Source organism: Micromesistius poutassou, assembly GCF_964030765.1.
Source record: "Micromesistius poutassou genome assembly, chromosome: 3".
Classification (NCBI taxonomy): domain Eukaryota; kingdom Metazoa; phylum Chordata; class Actinopteri; order Gadiformes; family Gadidae; genus Micromesistius; species Micromesistius poutassou.
The window spans coordinates 17351178-17370400 of NC_140273.1; the positions used below are offsets into that span (position 1 = coordinate 17351178).

At 46.2% G+C, this 19223-nt stretch overlaps 2 protein-coding genes across 2 annotated transcripts in view; one reads left to right on the plus strand and one right to left on the minus strand.

Moving 5' to 3' along the window:
- The window catches only part of LOC311340284 (lysyl oxidase homolog 4-like), a gene marked incomplete at both ends in the record, with an annotated part of 17722 nt that extends 5377 nt beyond the window's left edge, over positions 1-12345 (plus strand). The window contains 11 exons of the mRNA XM_084465177.1: positions 2856-2894; positions 3149-3347; positions 3640-3820; positions 5431-5585; positions 6003-6170; positions 7102-7264; positions 7510-7753; positions 8692-8807; positions 9276-9412; positions 11423-11534; positions 12275-12345. Of these exons, the coding sequence (XP_084321303.1) occupies positions 2856-2894; positions 3149-3347; positions 3640-3820; positions 5431-5585; positions 6003-6170; positions 7102-7264; positions 7510-7753; positions 8692-8807; positions 9276-9412; positions 11423-11534; positions 12275-12345 (1585 nt within the window). The remainder of the gene's footprint in view (positions 1-2855; positions 2895-3148; positions 3348-3639; positions 3821-5430; positions 5586-6002; positions 6171-7101; positions 7265-7509; positions 7754-8691; positions 8808-9275; positions 9413-11422; positions 11535-12274) is intronic.
- A 2163-nt stretch (positions 12346-14508) lies between these two features.
- r3hcc1l (R3H domain and coiled-coil containing 1-like) lies at positions 14509-18674 on the minus strand. Its single transcript, XM_084465711.1, has 7 exons — positions 18550-18674; positions 17763-18283; positions 17434-17612; positions 17257-17327; positions 17003-17098; positions 16410-16550; positions 14509-15719 (listed from the first exon to the last, which is right to left on the minus strand). Exons 2-7 carry the CDS (start codon positions 18267-18269, stop codon positions 15667-15669), a joined length of 1047 nt encoding a protein of 348 aa, XP_084321837.1. The 5' UTR covers positions 18270-18283; positions 18550-18674; the 3' UTR covers positions 14509-15666.
- Between the last annotated feature and the right edge of the window lie 549 nt (positions 18675-19223).

Here is a 19223-nt window from a genome sequence, read left to right on the forward strand (position 1 = left end):
AAGCGGGTCACAAGGTGAAATAGTACAGTAGGATTCTATTGAACCTACATGTGTGTGTGTGTGTGTGTGCGTGTGTGGGTGGTGTGTGTGTGTGTGTATGTGGGGGGTGTGTGTGTGGGGGTGTTTGGGGGTCTTACGGGAGCCGTGTGGTATGTGCGCAGGAAACGTCAGCCTGTGAGGGAATGGATTGTTCCAAGCGGGCTGGTCTGTAGCCACCATAATAACAGGTTATCGGGCCTATTCCTGGCTGCAGCTCCTGCAGCCTCTCGGTGCCATAGTGCGGTCGGGTCCTCCGCCTCGAGGAGTTGTTTTCGACGTCCACCGTGAGCAGGGAGGGGGTGAGATATAACCGGGAAAAAAAGGAAAACACAATGGGAACGAAACAACGTGTGTGTGTGTGTGTGTGTGTGTGTGTGTCAACGCCAACTCGAATTAAGTTGGGGGACAATCATGTTTAACACCCATGGGAAGCTATACTGCTGGGGGTGCGGGTGGTTGGGGTGGGGGCCAGTTTCTTTGTGGTCGCTGTGTTAAAAACGTCCCCCAGTTAGTTAACATAGGAAAAAAAAAAAAAAAACGACAGTCTTACATCACTCGCTTGCTGTTTCCCAGCATGCACAGCGGTAGCCCCGGGCTCCTCTATATAAGCAGGGGCGGGGGGGGCGGGCCCACTGATATGTAATCGCATATTTGCATGTCTGCCGTGTGTTAACGGACATGCTACCGCTCCAACCGCAGCGCAGACACTGCCGAGCAAACCCCGAGCAATTATACTGGTAGCACTCCCGCCACCACCCCCTCCTCCCCCGCCACCACCCCTCTCTCACACACACACACACACACACACACACACACACACACACACACACACACACACACACACACACACACACACACACACACACACACACACACACACAAACACACACACACACACACAGAGGAACCAACACCCCGAATGTCTGTCTTATTTTTAATTGACTTGTTTTGTGAAACCTTCAAAAAAGGGCTCTTTAGTGTAAAGTCTACTTAACGTAAAGACACGTCACCACGACAGTAAAGACACAACGCCTACAGCAGAGACAGGCGGGCAACGCAAAGACATGTGTACACACATTCACACATTCACACGCAGACCCACACCACCTCCACATACTCACACACACACACACACACACACACACACATACACACAATGTACATTTGATTTATGTTGTTCTATTTACTTCTATTTGTTCATCCATGTTTTCATATGGAAAAGCCACAGGGTCTGAAAGGACAGAATGTTCCGGGGCATTCTCTCCTATAGCTCTTTTTCCCCGGTGCCTGTGGGACTTGTTCCGTTATGTGTGTGTGTGTGTGTGTGCGCGAGTGTGTGTGTGTGTGTGTGTGTGTGTGTGTGTGTGTGTGGTTTATGCACTGCAAAGCTCCCTCCGCCGCACTGACTTGTGGTCCCCATTGAGGTTTCGCCTCCCGGGCCCTCTAAGCTCTGAGGACGGGCGGGGGGGTAGGAGGCTGGGAGGTAGGAGGAGACTGTTGTGAAGCTGTGGTGATGCTAGGAAGGAGGAAGCTGGGCGAGGCTAGGAGGCTGGGGGGGGGGGTGGCTAGGAGGCTCAGGAGGCTTGGAAGAAGGCTAGGAAGCTTGGGAGGAGGCTAGGGGGCTAGGAGGCTAGGGAGGAGGCAAGGAGGCTGAGGCTCTGCTGGAGAGACGGTCTCCTTCAGCCACTTTCCGTTGTTCTGAGTTTCAATGGGGATCTGTGTTGGTTAGCGGTTAGTGGCCTCATTCCTCCTTTGTGTGTGTGCTCAAATGGACTGATGTTGAAGTCTGAGGTCACATTACACCTGTTTCTGGTGTCACTGTAAGCCTGTGTGTGTGTGTGTGCGTGTGTGTGTGTGTGTGTGTGTGTGTGTGTGTGTGTGTGTGTGTGTGTGTGTGTGTGTGTGTGTGTGTGTGTTTGTGTGCGTCTGTGTGAAACACTTCCCAGACTGGTCTGGTTTGTGAATCATGCTTTTTATTGAAGTCTCCCATTTCTTCCCTCGCTGTTTGCAGGCTTTTAGTGTGGTAAACATGTCTACTGTGTATGTGGTGTGTGTGTGTGTGTGTGTGTGTGCGTGTGTGTGTGTGTGTGTGTGTGTGTGTGTGTGTGTGTGCGTGCCTGTGTGTGTGTGTGTGTGTGTGTTTGTGTTGGTACATGTACTGGCCTGATATTGTGGGTAAACGTTGGATCAACAGGGCTAACTCTTGGATTGGACTCCATGATGTCCATAAAAGTGGACAACGTTGTGTGTCAGCCCTGCGGTGGCTCTCAATAGGCTGGTAGCAAGAATTAATACCCGTCTCTCAATGTGTATTCATAGCGCTGTTCCACATATAGGTTCCACGGCCAGACATCTTCTATAGTGGCGCTTTCAAACTAAAATATCCATGAATGAGGGATAAAAAATTACAAAAACACAGGAAGGAAGAAATGGTTCTGGTTTTAGAGGAAAAAAAAAAAGAGAGAGAATGGAATCTGTCTCCCTCATCGTTCCTCCCATTCTCTGTTTTATATATACTATATATATATATATATATATATATATATATATATATATATAGCACCTTGCCAACTGGTATTTACAGTTTTCAGTCCTGAGACTGTAATGAGCTATATAATGGAAAGGTAAGTAAGGGTATGTGAGACAAACAACAGACAGGCGCAGGAAAAGCAGCCGCCTGTGTATGAGAGGCCACATGTACACTCAGGGCATAAGTATAGAATAGAGGGATGAGATGAGAGCTATCTTTGTAAAGCAAACAAGGGAGATAGGTCTGAAGAGAGTGTGACGTCCCCCCCTCCTTCCTTGTTTTTCAGGAAACTGTGGGACTCCAAGATGGCCGACCCATCCTCAAGGTAAAGTCAGCAGTCAGATTTGGAGAACCACACTCAATATTGACAGCTATGACCATAGAAATACTCTTTTTTTTTGCATTGTCCTCACTCCTCACATTGTGTATCTAGACATACTTTCCCTATTTATTTAGCTTTTGTAGTTTTCACTCACTACATACTAGGTTCTGCTGTGACACTCCCACATGTGTCCGGTCTGGGACAACAACAGATCTTATCTCCTAATCCCCCCCCCACCCCTTGTGTCGGACCCCCAGGCTGCGGGCCCTGTCCAGTAAGAAGGGCTACTGGGTGGAGCGGGTGCAGTGCCAGGGGGCCGAGGCGTCCCTGGCCCAGTGCTCGGCCCAGCTCTCCTTCTCCCGCAGCGAGACCCCCTGCCCTGGGGGGATGCACGCCGTGGTGCGCTGCGTCCCTGGAGCGCAGTTCGCCAACGCTGGAAGACCCCCCGCTGTCCAGGTGGGCATGGCCTGCTTTGGTTATTATTATATGACTTGTTATTGTTTGTATTGTTATTATTTGCATTATTAGTAGTAATAGTAGAAGGAGGAGTATGGAGTGGGATTGCCACCATACACGTTCATCACTGCATATTCCTTTAGTTGATCACATTTACCACAAAGATATGAACAATAATAAACGACTATACATATATTACTATATAACTCCTATATCTTTCCTATATTCTATACACACACACACACACACACACACACACACACACACACACACACACACACACACACTGCAGGCGGTGGTGCGTCTGAAGGCCGGCCCGCGCCTGGGAGAGGGCCGCGTGGAGGTCCTGCGGGAGGGGAAGTGGGGCTCGGTGTGCGACCACCTGTGGGACGTCCCGGCGGCCACCGTGGTGTGCAGGGAGCTGGGCTTCGGGACCGCCAAGGAGGCCCTCAACAGAGCCCAGCTGGGGCAGGGTGAGACGAGGCACCGGATGGTCCATCGTTATACACTCAAATGTACTTCACTAGCAGCTCATTGTGATGGGAGGTGATACAAATGCTAAATAGCTGCATTTATATAGCGCTTTACAATATCGCCTGACATTCACCCATTCACGCACACATCCGCACACCGACGACAGCGTCAGCCATGCAAGGCGACAGCCAGCTCGTCAGGAGCAGTTTGGGTTAGGTGCCTTGCTCAGGGACACCTCGACACTCCGAGCCGGGGTATCGAACTAGCAACCTTGCGGTTAACCAGCCAACCCGATCTACCTCCTGAGCTGCTGCCGCCCCAAGGACAGCACGGCCATGTGGACCTGGTTGGCACACAACCTACGGAAAGATCGCGAGTCACATTCAGCGCACACGACCTTCAGGTTAACGGAGCTTTAGGTTAACGTACACAAAGTTCAGAGAGCGTGGTCACGAAGTTGAAACCGCCTCAAGTTACCGTACGCTTTCTGCAGACTAAACACCACCTCACGCACCAAACACCTCCCATTCTAAACACAGTCGTAGACAATCGCCTGCAGCCAAATAAACACAAATAAATAAAGGGACTGTCGCAGTTCAGCGCTCACGGTGATCGACTGACTCTAATTTACGCTACAAGACTCCTGTGGTCCCAAACGGGGCGGTTCGTTGCCCAAATAAACATGAAAATATGAAAACACGAGACATCTTTGAAAACCCTAGAGTCAACAGCGGTTAATTTGGCAGGCTTCGGCACGTTGACTGATTGCAATCGCGTCGGCTGCTCCCTGCGGTGCCTCACAAGTCACGGCAGAGATGTGCGACACAGACATGCGTGTATTTTTAAACGTCGCCCAATTTAAGCACCGCCATTTTCCCTTTGCTGCTACTTGTTGTCTCTCTACCAGAACTCTGTAATCACGTTTGACTTCCTCCCATTCTGTGAGCATGCTCTGTGTTCCCTTCGCGGACGGCCTGGTGGAAGCCTGATGGTTTTATGGTGGTGTTACACAACAGAGTGCCGTGGAGAGGCAGCGAGGAGCAGGCATCGTTGTCACAATGGGACGATGCTTGCGTTTGTGCACGTGTGTGACTCAAAAGAGACCCAGAGTCACGTGAAGCGGCAGTTTTAGTGCGCACAGCACATCTTGAATAAAACACTGGGCTGAGGTCAACTGAGCAACTACATAAGCAGTAGGGGAAGGACATTTTGTCCGGGGTAGGCACAATGCCGCCAGTGAAACTGGGAGTGACATCATTCACTATTTGTGGGAAAATTACAGCCTGTGTCTGTGAGAGGCCTCACACACCTACTCAAATACACACTCAAACCTTTTCCTCCAGTCTGAAGTTGTATAAAGTGTTACTCGGATCCACTGTCCGTGTGTGTGTGTGTGTGTGTGTGTGTGTGTGTGTGCAATGAGTTGCTTTTTTTTTTAATATATATATTTGCATACATATAGTATCCCATATAATAGTGCTGCTTGGAAATAAAATACATTTGAAATGTAGTGTTTCCTTTATGAAAGTGTGCATGTTGCTATGCCTGCATCTGGCTCATTCCTCCATAAATCATCATTGAATAACATGTCTCACTGCCACAATTGTAGGTTCTGGTCCCATCCACATGAACAGCGTTCAGTGTACCGGCCGGGAGCGCTCCATCATGGACTGTACCTTCAGAGAGGTTCCACTCTACAGCTGCAAACACAACCAGGACGTGGCGGTCCGCTGCAACGCCCCCAACACCGGCCTGCAGGCCACGGTACGACCCTGCACACTCACCTCCTCCAATGCACTGCAATGGGATCTCATTCCATCTGATGTCATCTCATCTTAATCTAATCCATATCCAAATCATATTCTTCATTTTAGTCGGATTTCAGTCTGAAAATAATCCAACTCTAATCCAACTCTACTACTACTCTACTCTACTGTACTTAAATCGACTCTAAAGTAATCCTAGTCTAAGAATTGATTTCAATTTCAAACCACAAGGCAAAGGGAGGTGCTTCTCCAACCTAACTCCTCCTCCTCCTCCCTCTCCTCCTCCCCCTCTCCCTCCCCCCTCCCCCTCCTCCCCCTCCTCCTCCCCCCCCTCCTCCCCCTCCCCCTCCTCCTCCTCCCCCCCCTCCCCCTCCTCCCCCTCCTCCTCCCCCTCCCCCTCCTCCTCCTCCCCCAGGTGCGTCTGGCGGGGGGCAGGGAGGCCTCAGAGGGCCGGTTGGAGGTGCTGATGGAGGTGGGCGGGGTGAGGCGCTGGGGGTCGGTGTGCAGTGAGAACTGGGGCCTCAACGAGGCCATGGTGGTCTGTCGACAGCTGGGGTTCGGCTTCGCAGCGCGGGCTCACCAGGTGAGGACGACAAAACGTTGACACACAACACGATACCGAGCCCAATAGAGCCCAGTACAGTTCAACACGCCACACAACGCAGGATATTACTGTATATCACCGCACCCGACAGCACAGCAGCATACGATGCATTATAATACAATACATTTTTTCCACTCCATTCCAACTCAAGTCAGTTTTTCGATGTTATTGTTGTTTTTGTTCTTCTTCTGCATCTCCTCCCCTCCCCTCCCCCTCTCTCTCTCTCTCTCTCTCTCTCTCTCTCTCTCTCTCTCTCTCTGCTGTGTTATTACTGAAGCCTGGGGTAATTACAGGCTTCTCAAACGTCCACTTCCACTGGAACTAAAATAAGAGAGCAGGGAAGGAAAAGCAGGGAAAGATTTGGAGTGAGAGCGAGAGAGAGAAAACTCTGAGAGCAAACACTGAAATACTGAAAATAGAGCTGTACTTGCAAAAAGGCGGGGTGTGTGTGTGTGTGTGAGTGTGTGTCTGTGTGTGTCTTGAGAGAGGGCTATGACAGATGTTGGTAAAGAAAATATGACAATATTTATCATAAATCATAAATGCTAGGCTTTTTAAACAACCAGATTAAGTGACAATCTGCAGAGAGCACAATCTGATGTATATATATATGTTTCTGTATGTGTGTGTGTGTGTGTGTGTGTGTGGGTGTATTTGAATTTGTATGTGGGTGCATGTGTGTGTGTGTTTGAATATGTGTGTGTGTGTGTGTGCGTGCGTGTGTGTATGTGTGTGTGTGTGTATGTGTGTGTGCACGCGTGCATGCGTGTGTGTGTGTGTGTGTGTGTGTGTGTGTATGTGTTTGAATGTGTGTGCGTGTGTGTGTGTGTATATTTGTGTGTGTGTGTGTGTGTATATGTGCGTGCGTGTGTGCGTGTGCGTGCGTGTGCGTGCGTGCGTGCGTGTGCAGGAGACCTGGTACTGGCCCGGGTCCCCAGACGCCGGGGAGCTGGTCCTGAGTGGGACCCACTGCGACGGCTCCGAGATGTCCGTCCAGCGGTGCCGACGCAACACCAACGTCTACTGCCCCAGAGGAGGGGAGGGACGGGCCGCCGGGGTCACCTGTGTGGAGAGTAAGCCCGGACACTGACCCAGCCCCACCCCCAGTGACGTAGAAGGGGGGCGGGCCACCGGTACACAACACTGTACCTCTGCAGAGTGGTGCACAGATTATGATTGACAAGTTGAAATCCAAATCGAAATTGCCGAATTTACTGGGATTGGACAATCACAGTGCCGGCCTACCCCCCCCATGCCTGGGACCCGCCCCTGCTAAGACACGCTCGTGAATGACACCCCCCACCTCTCCTCCACGCAGCGGCCCCTGACCTGGTGGTGGACGCCCAGCTGGTGCAGGAGACGGCCTACCTGGAGGACCGGCCCCTCCACCTGCTGACCTGCGCCAACGAGGAGAACTGCCTGTCCTCCTCGGCCTCCCGCATGGCCTGGCCCTACGGCCACCGCCGCCTGCTGCGCTTCTCCTCCCGCATCATGAACCTGGGCCGCGCCGACTTCAGACCCCGGGCCACCAGGGAGTCCTGGACCTGGCACCAGTGCCACAGGTGAGGCCCCTGGGGTGAGGGGGTGAGGGGGTGAGGGTGGGGGAGGGTAAGCGTAAGGGTGCCTGACTACCACCCCGGAAAAAGGTTCTGGGTTCCAATCCCGCAATGTCGGCCGTCGAGGGTGGTCTTGCGGTTGGAGGGCTCGCCGCCCCGGTCCGAGCGGATCTGGGTGTGAACCCCGGTTTCTGCTATGTTATTTGTGGGCGGTGTCCTTGACTATACTCTGCATACGCACAGCATTGCATTTCCACTTCAATAAGGGAAATAGGATATGGTAGCTTTCATAACTACCATTTGTATAATTGAACACAATGGACACAATAGAAGTTACCATCCGCTTTGCTTGACTGGGAAACGTGTGGTTAGAATGAGGGGGAGTGAGTGCTCTAATCATGTTGGCGTCTTATCTCTGCGGCTGTGGGGTTTGGAGTCCTAAAGAGAGAGAGAGAACCCAGGCTCTTCCTCCTCCTTAACCTCTCTGCCCTCAAATGAACACTTGGGTGTCTGTGTGTGTGTCTGTGTGTCTGTGTGTGTGTGTGTGTGTGTGTGTGTGTGTGTGTGTACGTGTGTGTGTGTGTGTGTGTGTGTGTGTGTGTGTGTGTGTGTGTGTGTACGTGTGTGTGTGTGTGTGTGTCTGTGTGCGAGCGATAGCGAAAACAAAACCGTCTCTTTTGGACATATCTTCGACCATGGAAATCTATTTTCCGACCCGCCGTCTAGAATAGCATTAATAAAAACTTAAAGAGCCCATGAGGCATTCTTTCTGTGAGGTCCTCAGAGATAACAACCAACACTTACATCCACCAATAGGAGACGCGCCTCCCAGGCCAGCAGCCTGGAAAAGGTTTTCCAACTGATTTGACTGTCACTTTTTACTGAAAGGTTTGTAGCGTTGAGGTTTGGTCCCTTTGAAAACGCCTCCTTTCTCCCTCTCCCAGGCACTACCACAGCATCGAGGTGTTCACCCACTACGACCTGCTCACCCTGAACGGGACCAGGGTGGCCGAGGGCCATAAGGCCAGCTTCTGTCTGGAGGACACCTACTGCCCTGAAGGTAGCAGGACATGCTCTTTGTGACTCGTACTTTGACCTCTATTTGACCAGATCATCTATGTCTGTTTACACTGTAGTGTTTTTTTTTTTTTACGATAGCAGATATAGACACAACAGAGAAAAATCAACGATAAAACCACACTCAGAAAAGGCCATGGAAGATCATGTTTAGCTCCAAGAAAAACCCTTACTTTGAACAGCGATACATTACACTGACACACATACACACACACAAAGACACACGCACACACACGCACGCACACACACACAAACACACACACACACACACACACACACACGCACACACGCACAGACACACACCCTTACACACGCACACAGATGGACGGAGGGACACACAGCCTAAATGCTTTATACTTTATCTTTCATGCCAAAGTATCCAGCCTTTGTGGCTGAAGTCCCTTAGAGACACATCGCCGTCAACCCTGGTCTCTCCGCCTTGTGCCAACAGGAATGCAGAAGCGCTTCTCCTGCTACAACATGGGCGACCAGGGCATCTCCGTGGGCTGCTGGGACACCTACCGGCACGACATTGACTGCCAGTGGGTGGACATCACGGACATACGCCCTGGTGAATACATCTTCCAGGTCAGGAGGATGCACCAATTACTGTGCCGCGATCTGGTTGAATGCAAACCCCTTACACGGCTCTTTAGTCTATATAATTTGCTCCTCTGAGTATTTATAGGACTGTTTAAAGTCTCCGTTCACTAAAACCCAAAAGGTTGGAGAGGAAATCATGATGTATTTATATCCGTCATTTTGGTTGTTTGAATTGCCTGTTAAATTGAGCGGAAAAGTCAGCTCCATATAGAAAAAGCAAAATATAAAGGTGTTTTGTGACTGTTGGGAAAACAAAGAGATGAAACACTAGCGACTATAATTTTAGCAAAATTTGTCTCGGCTGCGATTCCAGACACTGATGTATTCGTACTGCGTGAGTACAGTGTGTAGTTTATGGGTGTGTGCATATTTAACAATCACAAATTGAACCTGCACTTAGTGAAAACGTAGACCCAATATTAGTCAAGGAATGCAAACCGAGGGCTTAGAAATGGGATTTATAAAAGGCTCAGTCAGCATTGCAAAACAGCAAACAGAATCTAGTTGTATGTATTTATATTATATGTATATTTAATTTTAGTTCCGCCCTTGATTCTCATCCCTGGTATGTGTGTAAGTGTGGGTGTATGTGCATGTGTGTGTGTGAATGCGTGCGTAAAGCACATCCATCCACCAGTGTGTGTGTGTGTGTGTGTGTGTACACCAGACAGACCACGACACACACACACACACATCCATGAGTCATGTCTTAACTCCATATAACCAGAGCCCTTGTCACAAACAGTAGAACCCAAGCATCACTATGGCAACCGGGCCAGCAAACGCTTTTTGTGGTTTGTCATTAAGGTCACATATATATGTGCGTTAGAAGTGAGAGAGATGTGAGTGTCAGAGCGGCGGTCCCTCTGTGGAGCTGGGTGTTTCTGGGGCTGCTTGGGGAGCAGCCCTGTTGGGTGCCTGCATTTAAAACCGTGACTCATGTCCACCTCAGCCTGATTATCGCTGATTGCCCCGTCATTTAAAAATCAGCAGCAAAACCTCATGGCCTTTTATACATCGACAGTGACAGCCCATTCATTTATAAAGTAGGCCCTGGGCCCCTTTCTTTCACATCATTGTGTGTCAGCTGGTAAAAATGAACTGCAGCCAAGTTAATATGGTGTTCTATAAAATATGTGCTGTAATCGTCGGGCCCTGCTCTTGACATGCAATGTGGAATTAAGTGTTGGCGGGGGGGGGGAGAAATTAGTGTGTACCAAGGAATATACATATAATCATAATTTTCAATGTTTTACTTAAATCCAAAATGTTTCTATTTAAACAGAGCTCCGGCCGCAAAACTCCTTCATAAAACGTAAAAGGGCACGGCTTTAAATAATATGTGGTCAGGTTATCTGTTTGAAGTGAGCGTCAGGAAAAATCATTTGTGTTTTATATATAGCCTATACTGCAGACAGGCGGGCGGAGAACTGGCAACCATGGCAACCGACCATAGCGGCGTCCTAATGATACGCTGCCGTCCAAAAGCAGGCCAGAACTGTCATGGTCGTACCTCGGCTCTTCCTCGTCTCGGACCAGATACGAATAGATGTGATATCATGGCTATCAAGAAGCCGTCTGTCACTTGTGGCTCAAACCTGAATAAACCTCCTCTGAGCCTCCTTGTCTAGTCCGTGGCTCAGCTCAGACTACTTATACATGGTCTAAGTCACTTTAGGGAGACACTTTAGAGTGTTCCCTGCTTTAATTCCCTGGATCGGAAACTTAGGTTAGAAATATAGGATTATTAATGAGATTGACGAAAGCAAAAATAAATGCACCGGTGTACGTACCGTGTAGGTCTCATACAAGATAGAATTGTTTTGATAATCTGTGCCACTATACATTCATACATACATGCAAACATACATACTCTGTGGTTGGAGGACTACTGTTTGTTGTTCTGTCGGCCTGCTATTTGCTGCCTACTTGTGCTGTGCAAATGCCAATGAAACAGAATCTGATCTAAATGGGACTGATTGTGTCTTGGTGCAGGTGGAGGTGAACCCGTCCCTGGACATGGCCGAGTCGGACTTCAAGAACAACGTGATGCGCTGCCGGTGCAAGTACGACGGAGCTCGGGTCTTCATGTTTGGCTGCCATGCAGGTAAGAGTAGTCCCACCTTTACCGCTGTATCTCCATACATAGGAACCATTACAGAATACTAGAGGCTATATACTCTCTAAACATAGAGAGTGAGTGTTTGTAGTTAAACCATTACAAAACACTAATGGGCCTACCGTTAGAAAACATAGACCTACCGTTAGAAAACACTAGAGACTATATACTGTCTAAATATAGACCTACCGTTAGAAAACACTAGAGGCTATATACTCTCTATACATAGGAGTGTTTGTAGTTAAACCATTACAAATCACTAGAGACTATATACTGTCTAAACATAGACCTACCATTACAAAACACTAGGCTATATCTCTATTCATAGGCCTACCGTTACAAAACACTAGACTATATACTTTCTATACATAGACCTACCGTTACAAAACACTAGACTATATACTCTCTATACATAGACCATCGTTACAAAACACTAGACTATATACTTTCTATACATAGATCTACCATTACAAAACACCAGACTATATACTCTCTATACATAGACCATCATTACAAAACACTAGAGACTATATACCGTTACTAACCCGTACACTCTATTCATAATACACAAGCTCTATTCAAATACCTATCTTTAAAAACCACTACAGCCAACATATTGTTCATACCGTAACCAATCACTAACTATATACTCTCCAAACATACCGTATTATATTCTGAATGAGACGTTAACGTTAATGTTCATTCTCCCTTCCTCTCTTTACCTTCAGCTGATTCGTACAGTCCTGAGTCTGAGGACCTGTTTGATCACCAACGCCAACTCTCCAACAACCTGCTATGAGTGAAGAATTCTCAGAGCTCAGAGCCAAACAAATGAAACCACACGTCAAAAACAAACGCAACGGAGAGGGAAGGGCAAGAGAAACCCACGATGTCTCCTGCAAAATTGTTCCTTAATATTCCTTTTGGGAAGATATTAATGAGATGGGGAAGATGGGGTTAATTCAAAAGGGTCAATTTGAGATTCCCTGGGCATCCCCTGGAGACAGAGTGAGTGTATGAATGGATGAATGAATGGGTGGATGTATGGATGCATGAATGTTGCAAGAAACGTTAGAAATGAACGACCACAGGAAAGACAGGGTGTTTTGAGATCAAAATTGGTAGTTAGAGCAAGTTTCAACAAAATTTATAGTGCTTTGCACTGTTCATTTAAGTATAACCACAGTTTTAAGTTAATGGCACGAAGTCACGGGTATTCAAAGCAACACCTTATATATGTTTTCGGGGAGGCCGTCATCCACCTAGTTTATACTTTTTAGTACAGAGAGAATATACTGAACAGATTTAACACCAGCTGGATTCATGTTGTCGTAGTTAAATATTAAATATGATATTAAAGATATTAAGATATTAAAGAATATTCAAGATGCGGTATTGACTGTGGGACCCAATGTTTTTTAAATGAGAACTGACAAATTTCATGGTGCTATTTGCTTTATTTGAATAAATGATGTAATGTATTGCAAATGTATTGTCATGTACAGTTTGATATTACCTCTATGGATTCTTTTTCTGTAGCTAGCTCAATAATTTATACTGTATTGTGTATACTTTTGACATACTTGATACTTGTTCCTGTGTAACTTAGTTATGTAATGTACTTTATTTTGTATCATGTTTGTTTGTTCTTTAGCTATCTGACAAACATTAGCATCATCTCTTGAGTTCTCATTGTTTTAACAGTATTCAACAGTAGCTGGTAATGGTAGTTAAACAAATAAACATGAAATTGTAAAACTACGGTTTATTTGGGGCATGGTTATTTGAACGACGACTTTGGCCTACTACAACAACCACCAACAACCACTACTAACGCAGTGATGAAAAGATATATGCATATATATAAAACAAAAATAGTGTATATTATCAAGTGATCACCCCTGGTGGTTAATTCCATTTTCAAAGTAATCATATATGCTCAATTGACTGCATCGAGCGGAGGGTTCAAGTCTGAACCACCGACTGGGTTTCCCATCCTGCCTTATGAAGGCTGTGCCAACCGGCACTTTACGGCTGTTTCCAACCTCACTCCGACTGATGAGCAAACACAAACACACTGGAAACTCTCCCAGCCGACCGCCGCTTGCTTAAGAAGACTCTAAATATACTACCAAGGTTGGCTGCAGTTGTACCCGTCGGTCCTTTGGTCTAGAATTTGTTCATTTTTATGCATTGCATGTGAAAAGTAATCGCCTAAGAGGGTGTACATAGAATATCGTCTAAATAAACTCTGACCTGGGGAAGAGTCCAAGACCGCAGAAGTGAGAGTTTGACATGTTAAAGCTTTTTTTCTTTTTGCACAGTTCTGATGTAACCTCTTCTCCTGGGAAATGCGTTATGGGTTAATTACTGTAGTTAAAATAAATACCGTCATTCTAAGACACTTAGCATACGCTGAATGGTTGCCCTCTACATGGAGAGCGTACCACAGTCAAGCAGTTCATGGTCACGGCCGCTGCCCAGATAACAACTAGCCTTGAAGGCATGTCTTTTACCGACTTTAGTTTCATTGTGGTGATGTCAACAATGTCCTTACCTTGTCGTGGGCAGACAGCCTGCAGAACGACCCCAGTGACACGTGTGTGTGTGTGTGTGTGTGTGTGTGTGTGTGTGTGTGTGTGTGTGTGTGTGTGTGTGTGTATTCATCTAATTTGCCACATGACGCATCGCTTTTGGCTTTTTAAAACCACAAATGGCTTAGTTGTGGTTTGTGTCCAGTGAACTTGTTCTAAGGCAGGGTGCGTTACCTACTCATAAAACCACAATAAAACTTGAAAAGTGTGGCCAAGCTTAGATCTCGCAGTGATGCTGGAAAGAGCGGTTGAGACAGACTATGGGGGCTATAGGTCTGCCTTGAGGGGGGAGCTGTATCCAACACAGCTAAGAGTTAGCCATCCCCTGATTGGATAAGCCCATTGGAACTAAGGGTGAACAAAGAGTGAACAATTAGACATTTGTTTTAATCAGACTTTTGCACAAACAAGAAAAATAACATTGAAGTAACATGTTATTAAACAATAAGTGAAGATACATTTAAAGGATATTTCAAAAAGCATGAAGCGCTGAGAGGAACAGAGCAGTGTCTATTCTTCAGTAATTTGGTTAACATAGAGATAGCACTCAATTCTAAACGACTGAAAAAGCTAAGCTGGCTCTGAAGCTACACCATAGTATTATTGCACTGCATCAGTTTCTTGATCTAATGATATAATCCAGACTCCTGTGACCTGAGTTTTCCAAGAACGACGTCCTAATTAGAAAGCAATGCACACAATTACAAGGAGATGTTTACGATAACAAAATAATAAGAGGCAACTCGTCTTTAAAACTATTTTCTATTCGCGTGGTCGCTTACTCAACATGCCGACACAAATGTTAAATGACAAAATAACAGGTTGTTGGTGTAAAAGCTTATTTTTGCTTGGAATGCCCAGAATGAAGCAAAGACTCGCCACGCAGTTCTGAAAATAAACAACCTTCAAATGATAATTTAATAATGGATATAAAAAAAAGGAACCTTCACTTTTTTACAATTTCACATGGATCTTCCTTGCAAAGCCATGAGTGATCCGGAAAAGGTGGGTTTAAAACTCAGAAGACGGCATATCCAAGCGGGCCTACTAAAAGATCAGTTACAATTGATGTGATGAAGACGGATCCTATCTAGATCCAGCTTTATCACTCCATACAGCGTAACCAAAACACTCACGGTTCGGTGTACAGCACCCTGAACGAGCACTGTTTATGCAATGGGGAACCAGGCTCCACATAGAGAGCAGGAGTGGACCCCAAACCCTGTGACTGGATCAGTGGAGACGCTGAAACGCAACAGGGCCTGGGTGACTACCGCTCCCGCCCTGGCCAGGAGCAAGCAGTCCTGCGAGTAAAAACCAGGGCCAAGTTAGATAATAAAACGTTCTCCAGCTGGGAGAGAAGGAGGTGGGCAGAGTGCAAAGTATAGAGTCCGGTTTTATATGGTCCATAGTGGAGAGCTATGCTATCTAGACTGCCCATTACGTGGCCGGTGATAAAGAGCAAATGGAGCGAGGGAGAGAGGGCTGCGTTCTGTCCAGTGTGGAACTCAAGGGCCCGTCTTCCCTCATTTTCCCTCCCAGGCGTCTTCCCGCTGCTTGGCGGCCATGCGTTTTTGATCTGAAACAAAAGTGGTTCACAGACACACAGGCTTCAGCATATCCATCCCTTAGATCACACAAACCTTTGTCCTCCTACAATTTGCCTCATTGCATTCAGTTTGTTATGTCATGCATATAAATAGAGTTGTTTTAATCCTCTCTAGACACGCGATGGTCGGCCTCTAGAGCTATCGCAGCGTTGATTTCAAACCCACGTTGTCATTTTGCATGTAGATCAACAACAGGACATCCGTCCCAAGCCCAAAGGGAACCATTTATAGCTTGTTTAGCACAGGTCAGAAAACAGACAACCACTTGTGGCTGTGCATGCTATGATCTTCCTCTGCTACTGTTGAGGGACACGACTGCTACAGTAATTAGAGTCTGCAAACTGTCAACGGACATGAGGAGCAAAGCACATTTTTTCCTTTTCTTTAATTGGACCTCTGATTTTGTTTTGATTTTCTTTAAGACAGCTCCCACTGGTGGATGTTACCCTGCATTGCAAACAAGAATGACTTGTTTCAAATAATGATCAAATAAAGTTTGTCATGGATGGGTAGGAATCTAGTGTCTCCTTATTTGCTTTGAAAATCATCCAGATATACATATAATTACCCAGGAGAGGCATAATAAGAAAACGATTTAAGCTTCAAGCTCCATTTTGGATCAAAGCCCACGCGCTAAATGACAAGCGTGTTCGGTGTACCTCGGGCCTCCTGGATCTTCTTCTTCTCTGCATCACGATCTTCCTTGCTCTGGGGGCTCTTCACCCCAAGGGCCCCCATCACCATCCTGCGGGCCAGCATTGCGCTGGTTGGAGGTCTCTCCTTAGCGGGCAGCAGGTAGTCTGGAGGGCCGGGGGGAACATGCAGATGAATGTGGGCAGTCACACTTATAATCCCCCAGCTACCATCTGGTGGGAGTTAGAGGAGCATCTTGGCACCCCCCCAGCCCACCGCCCATTGTTCATATTCTACTGTTCCTTGCTGTTGCTTCTTTAACTTATTAATGGCACCATCTTCACTTAAGGAAAATGAGTGGCCTATAAATCCTTTTGAGACCCAACATAAAGTTTTTGCAGTCAATAATAAAAAAAAAAGTATACCCACACAGATCTCAAACTCAAAATATGTTGCTGCAAACACCAAATTCTTACACACACAATGCATGGCCAATAACACACAGACTCCCTCGCCCCGACAAACACATCTGCTAACACTCATTTGACCCAATACATCTTGATTGATCAATCCCATGATAAATGAAGAGAGGCCCATGATGAAGGTGTGTGGGCCGTACCTGAGCAGCTCCGAGCCTTGGCCTTGGTAGCAGCAGAGGACTTGGAGAGAGGCCGCACCTTTAAGAGTGGCTGTTTGGATTTCAGGGCAACCCGGGCTTATTATTATTATTAAACATAGAAAGAAAGAAAGAAGGAAGAAAGGATTACTTATTACATTATATTAAAAACATGAAATGGATTTTAAAAAGCTTACGTGGAAATTGTTTTTTTATACAAATTATTAACTTTATTAACTCTTTATTAACTCCCTTACCTGCTACAGCACTGGAGAACAGAGCTAGAGCGTGACTTTCATCCACCCAATGGATGTCCAGGCCTTTCAACCTGAGCGAGAGAGCGAGAGAGAAAGAGTAATTATTATAATGTCTTATAAAGGGACATCTAATACGTACTAAAAATGTAATTGTGCGAACTTAAAGAGAGCACTAACTGGCTGGATTCGAACAGCTTGAGAAGGTCCTCGGTCTTGAACTCTTGGGAAAAGTCGTAGATTTCGACGATGTGAGAGAGTTCGTCGTCCGTCATTTCAAGGTCCTCGTCTGCCTCCCGGTCCATGTTGTAGTAGTCAAACTCGGCATCTTGGATATTCTTCTTCTTCCTGCCTTTTCCCTGGACATGGACAAAGAGTATTGTGTTATTAACTTCTTTCTCACTTGAGCTTTACATTATGACATGGAATAGAGTGGTAAGTTAACTGTAACTCCCACTTTCACGTTGTGTAAAACATCCAGCTCAATGAACAAAGGAACAAGAACCAACCTCCTCAAGGCAATCTCCGTCGTCGTTGAACAGCGTATCCCAACTATCCTCCTCATTTTCTGAATTTAAGGCCAATATTTCCATTTCAGACTTAATCTCAGTTGTACCTTCCTGCTTGGTCAACGTAGGGTCTCCATCCTCTGTGCGTTGGGATTCCTCTACTTTGGTGTCCTGAACCACAGCTTCAGTTTTATTCTCTTGCCCAGATTTGTTTTTCTTATTTTTTCTGGATTTATCTGAGTACTTAGGCCTGGGTCTTGGTTTTGTTTCTTCTTCAGTTTGGGGTTTGTCTTTGGATGCATCTGGTCGTTTCTTGTCTGATTTCTTTGAGCGAGGTGTATTTGTAGTTAAGGGCTTAGTGGGGACCACCTCATCCTTATTTGGCTTAGTGGGAACCACCTCATCCTTATTTGGCTTAGTGGGAACCACCTCATCCTTATTTACCACCTCATCCTCATTGGTCTTAGTGGGGACCACCTCATCCTTATTTGCCTGTTCCAACTCCATAACGAAATAAATGGCTATAGAGAAAGAGAAAAGAAGAGGAGATAACGTTAACAGAACGAGCAACGATATCGCTATTTGTAACACAACTGCAACCACCACGCCTGGACCTCTATGCAGGCTACGCACGCTGAGAATGAAGCTATCATGCTATACATACAACGGTTTAGGACAAATAATCGAAATGAACATCAACGATTCATTCATTCCCAACATATTTTGCTCAAAAATGCTCATACTACAGATTGCTCCCTTTATATACATTCCAGTAATTTCAACTGACCTTATTTTTTTGTTTCTTAGGTTTACCCGTATCTCTGTGGATGACTGCATGTAAACACCGGTCGCAGTAATTATGACGCATATAACAAGGGCTTCTGGGAGATGTAGTATGGTATTATTATTTTCAGCAATCGTAACTTTTTTTTCGAATTAAATAATGTTGATGGTAATTATAGTTTTTATGATATGCATTTTCACCTCGCGTTATCCCGTGGCTAAATTATTACGTACGTCAGTAGAAAGTATCCTGCACAATTGGATACGGCTGATGCATGCTTTTACGGCGCACATGTTAGTGACTCACCCAAAGTACAACAATGTCGAGCAGTCATTGGTCAAACGGCTAATTATTCATCAGGTTCGCCGGTAATTGGAGTATAGAGCTTACACAACTCTTGCGTAAATCGATTTTGTTTCCATTGTTTGGTCGCCTGCCTACCGCTACACTAGACGGACTGCCGTGCACCCTGAGGTCTGTAAATGCGTCTGTCTGTGTTAGGTTTACGTGTGATATCAGAATTATTCCAAAACATATTACATTCATTAATTTGACGGATTTTAATATATTAATATGATGCATTAATTGTAAACGTAGTTACGACTTTGTATACAGAGCTATACAAGTGTTTATGAACTGGATATAAGTGTAAAAATAATAATCTGTGTGTGTTCTGC

Coding starts and splice junctions, on each gene's coding strand:
- r3hcc1l (XM_084465711.1), bottom strand. CDS start 18,269: ATGGAGTTGGAACAGGCAAATAAGGATGAGGTGGTCCCCACTAAGACC. Junction 17,613..17,762: donor ACGGAGATTGCCTTGAGGAG/GTTGGTTCTTGT, acceptor GTCCATGTCCAG/GGAAAAGGCAGGAAGAAGAA. Junction 17,099..17,256: donor GTTCTCCAGTGCTGTAGCAG/GTAAGGGAGTTA, acceptor AATAATAATAAG/CCCGGGTTGCCCTGAAATCC.